The sequence below is a fragment of the Sinocyclocheilus anshuiensis genome, unplaced genomic scaffold (assembly GCF_001515605.1).
Source record: "Sinocyclocheilus anshuiensis isolate Anshui unplaced genomic scaffold, SAMN03320099.WGS_v1.1 scaffold469, whole genome shotgun sequence".
NCBI lineage: Eukaryota > Metazoa > Chordata > Actinopteri > Cypriniformes > Cyprinidae > Sinocyclocheilus > Sinocyclocheilus anshuiensis.
Genome location: NW_015537995.1, coordinates 1,670,222 through 1,674,821, shown reverse-complemented (window position 1 = coordinate 1,674,821; position 4,600 = coordinate 1,670,222). Strand labels below are relative to the sequence as shown.

Genomic DNA, 4,600 nt, shown 5'->3' with positions numbered 1-4,600 from the left:
TATATATATATATATATATATATATATATGTATATGTATATATGTGTGTGTGTGTGTGTGTTTGTGTGTGTACATATGTGTATATCTTATGTCTTTGTACTGTGTAGCATCTATTGCTGTGATTTACCTGCTTTTTCAATATGCAGTTATATCATCAACATCTATGTGTGTGATTTGACATTAATGTTTATGTTGTCTGGTGCAGATGACCAGCCGGATGTCAGTGTGGTGCTGTCAGCGTACAGTCAGCAGGGGGATCCCTCTCTGTATCAGGTGTACTACAGCAGCCTGAAGAACTTCATCGAGTCCGTGCTGGACTGTCACCGAGCGGAGCTGTCCCAGCTCTTCTACCCTCTGTTCGTTCACATGTACCTGGAGCTGGTCTACAACAACCATGAGAATAAAGCAAAGGCTTTCTTTGAGAAGTAAGCATCAGATCTTGTTTACGTTGTGGAATTAATCAGGGATGACATGATGATCATCATGTCATTTGATAATAATGCCCATTTTTATTCTGTAAATCTAAACACTGGACTCTTCAGTGGTGGCTTAACCAGTTCGTTTCCTGTGTGCTGATAGGTTCAGCGGCGATCAGGAGTGTTACTATCAGGATGACCTGCGAATTCTCTGCGGCCTCACTAAGAAAGAGCACCTGAAGGGGAACGAGGCGCTGCTGGACTTCCGTACCAGCCGTTTCGTGCTGCGCATCTCCCGAGACTCGTACCAGCTGCTCAAGAGACACTTGCAGGAAAGGCATAATAACCAGATATGGAACATCATTCAGGAGCACTTGTACATCGACATCTTTGACGGTATGCCACGCAGCAAGAGCCAGATCGACAGCATGTCCGGCAGTTTTGCGGGAGAGACCAGACGAGAAGTCAATAAAGCCAAGGTTAGATATGTTTCCGAATGGAAAATATACAGTTCAAAAGTTTGAGATAAGTGAGATTTTTTTTTTTTAATGTTTTTGAAAGAACTCTTTCATGCTCATCAAAAAATACAGTAAAACAGTCAAATAAAGCTGAATTTTCAACATTACTCCAGTCTTCAGTGTCACATGATCCTTCAGAAATCATTCTAACATGCTGATTTGCTGCGCAAGAAACAATTAAAAATATTATCAGTGTTGAAAACAGTTGTGCTGCTTAATATTTTTGTGGAAACCGTGATTTTCTTTTCCAGAAAGTTCAAAAGAACAATATTTATTTGAAGTAGGAATATTTTGTACAAATAATACAAATAAATGTATTAATTTCTGTAAAAAAAAAAATCCTTTTGAAAGCTAGTGTATTAGGGATGTTTTGTAATATCATTAAGTTACTCGATGGGATCATAATGAGAAAGTTTGTTCTTTGAGGAAATTATGAGGAAAGGCATTTAAAGTGATTTATACAATCATCTCATAATTGCAGTCTCTTGAATTGAAATCATCTCTGATTTGAAAATGATTGTGTGTTTTAATGATGTATGTTTGTTTTGTTTCTAATGGTACCAGGTATTCTACGGGCTGCTAAAGGAGCCAGAGATTGAGGTCCCGTTAGATGATGAAGATGATGAAGCAGAAAATGAGGAAGGGAAGCCCAAGAAGAAGAAAACAAAAAAGGACAGTATGGGCTCCAAGAGTAAGAAACAAGACCCCAATGCTCCTCAACAGAACAGGTATGACAGATGATCAGTATTCAGCTACTATGAAAAACCCATTTCATTCAGATTGAATATACTTGCACATTACAGTTTAAAAAGTTTGGGGTGAGTATGTTTTCATATTTTTGAAAATGTTTTCATTGTTACAAACGATTTCTATTTTAAATAAATTATTTGAATCTTTCGATTCATCAAAGAATACAGAAAAAATGTATCATGGTTTACATTAAATTATTAAGCAGCACAACTGTTTTCAGCATTGATAATAATAATAAATGTTTGTTGATAATAAATCAGAATCATTAAATGATTTCTGAAGGATCATGTGACTCTGAAGACTGGAGTAATGGTAATTCAGCTTTGCATCACTGAAATAAATTACATTTTAAAATATATTAAATAGAAAACAGTTACTTTAAAGTAGTGCTGTCTAATGATTAATCGTGATTAATCGCATCCAAAATAAAAGTTTTTGTTTACATAATATATGAGTGTGTACTGTGTATATTTATTATGTATATATAAATACACACACATACAGTATATATTTAGAAAATATTTACATGTATATACATTTATATTTGTATATTATTACATTTCATATTATATATAAATATCTAATATATAAACATATATTTTTCTTAAATATATACATGCATGTGTTTGTATTTATATATACATAATAAATATACACAGTACACACTCATATATTATGTAAACAAAAACTTTTCTTTTGGATGAGATTAATCGCGATTAATCATTTGACAGCACTACTTTAAATACATTTAAAAACAGACTTGTTTCAGACACATTATAAAATCTTACCAACCCCAAACTTTTGAAAGGTAGTGTGTATTGGACATGTTTTTTTTTCATTAGAATTTAGATGATGCTTAGAAAAGATTTGAAACTGGATGTATAGTTTCATAACCTGCTATTCTTTTCTCTGTCTGACAGGATCCCTCTGCCGGAGCTGAAGGACTCAGACAAACTGGACAAGATCATGTACATGAAGGAGAGCACCAAAAGAATCCGGCTCGGCCCGGAGAACCTGCCTTCCATTTGCTTTTATTCATTCCTCAATGCCTACCAGGTTGGCAGTGTTTTTGTTGATGTTTAGTGTTGCTTGACTTCACAAATGCTTATTGTGTGTTGTCGCTCAGGGTTTGACGGCAGTAGACTTCACTGATGACTCCAGTCTGTTAGCGGGAGGGTTTGCAGACTCCACAGTCCGCGTATGGAGCGCCACACCTAAAAAATTACGCAAGGTCAAATCTGCAGCAGGTATGTATCTCCATAATCACTATTTGATATCTCACCTTTATTTCAAGCTTTAAAAACAACCCCAAATTTTCCACTTCTGGACCTTAGTGTAAGCAATGTATGATTTCAATTACGCTGTCCGATTCTCTAGAACTGAATCTGATTGATAAAGAGTCTGATGACGTTCTGGAGAGGATCATGGATGAGAAGACGGCCAGTGAGTCGAAGAACCTCTACGGTCACAGCGGGCCGGTGTACGGTGTCAGCTTCAGTCCAGACAGGTATCAGACGTGTCCTCTAAAGTATCTCTAAGTAAAACAAGATAACAGGGAAGGTGTGTAAGCATAAGAACAGCCAATCAATTGCTATGCTATTGACTAAACATGTTTTGCATGATTCGTTATCTTCCTGCAGTTTTGAAGCGTTCTGCAGCAGATCTGACAGTGTGCTTTAATATCTCTGTGTCTCTCAGGAACTATCTGTTGTCCAGTTCTGAGGACGGTACAGTCAGACTGTGGAGCCTGCAAACATTTACGTGTCTCGTGGGGTATAAAGGACATAACTATCCAGTGTGGGACACTCACTTCTCACCCTTTGGTTATTACTTTGTGTCTGGAGGACATGACAGAGTAGCACGGTACAGTAGATTCTCATTATTGTAATGCTGTTATTAATTAAATCAACATATATTTTTATGTTTTTATGATTATATGTTTTATTTAACTGTTTTTAATACATTTATGACAATGTGGGTTTATTTAAATTAGCGTATACTAATACATGTACTGTATAGGCATATCCTACCAAAATGTATAACAATATATGTATAAATATATAATGTAAATTATAATATACGTATATATATGTGTGTGTGTGTGTGTGTGTGTGTGTGTGCAACTACCTGTTATTATGTACACAAGAACTTCATATGTATATATATATATATATATATATATATATATATATATATATACATACATACATACTGTATATATATTCCTATTTTCTTTAAGTAAAATTCCCCCACCCAAATAGCGTGGCATTCTATGATTATCATATAGCCTGTTTCCAAATCTGGTTATGAAGAGACCCATCTATGAATGACAAGATATTGCAAATGTTTTCAAGACCTTAATCAAATAGGATATCTTTCTTTGATTCCCAGCCTCTGGGCGACAGATCATTACCAGCCCTTGCGGATATTTGCTGGGCATCTAGCTGACGTCACCTGCACGCGATTCCACCCCAACTCTAACTATGTGGTCACAGGCTCGACCGACCGCACTATACGCCTCTGGGATGTCCTGAATGGAAACTGTGTCCGCTTTTTCACAGGTCACAAGGTATTGAAAGCTTCCAAAGGAGACTGAATGAAATGAGCACTTGACAGGAAGTCCCATTCGTTTAATTTGTATTTGAATTAGCGTTGCATCACTGACTACGTTTACATGGACATCAGTATGGACATCATCTAATTATTTACGTTATTCTGAATAAGACAATATTACGATTAAGGTGTTTACATGAGTTGCTTTTAGAATATTCCTTTCATGTTCCCGTTTTACATGTTATAGTAGATAGTTCGATTAATGGCACACGTCATTACGTCACCACGAGACGTCTCCTCCAGAATTTCACGTATAAACATATAGTTCGTCTTCATTATGACGCCATATACAGTTTTGGGTGT

General features: G+C 36.0%; 1 protein-coding gene across 1 annotated transcript in view; it reads left to right on the top strand.

The window, feature by feature from the left end:
• The window catches only part of LOC107676012 (transcription initiation factor TFIID subunit 5-like), a 15,024-nt gene that overhangs the window by 1,599 nt on the left and 8,825 nt on the right, over positions 1–4,600 (top strand). Inside the window, exons 2-9 of the mRNA XM_016470534.1 lie at positions 206–425; positions 580–895; positions 1,499–1,662; positions 2,605–2,740; positions 2,811–2,931; positions 3,062–3,191; positions 3,383–3,547; positions 4,076–4,253. Of these exons, the coding sequence (XP_016326020.1) occupies positions 206–425; positions 580–895; positions 1,499–1,662; positions 2,605–2,740; positions 2,811–2,931; positions 3,062–3,191; positions 3,383–3,547; positions 4,076–4,253 (1,430 nt within the window). The remainder of the gene's footprint in view (positions 1–205; positions 426–579; positions 896–1,498; positions 1,663–2,604; positions 2,741–2,810; positions 2,932–3,061; positions 3,192–3,382; positions 3,548–4,075; positions 4,254–4,600) is intronic.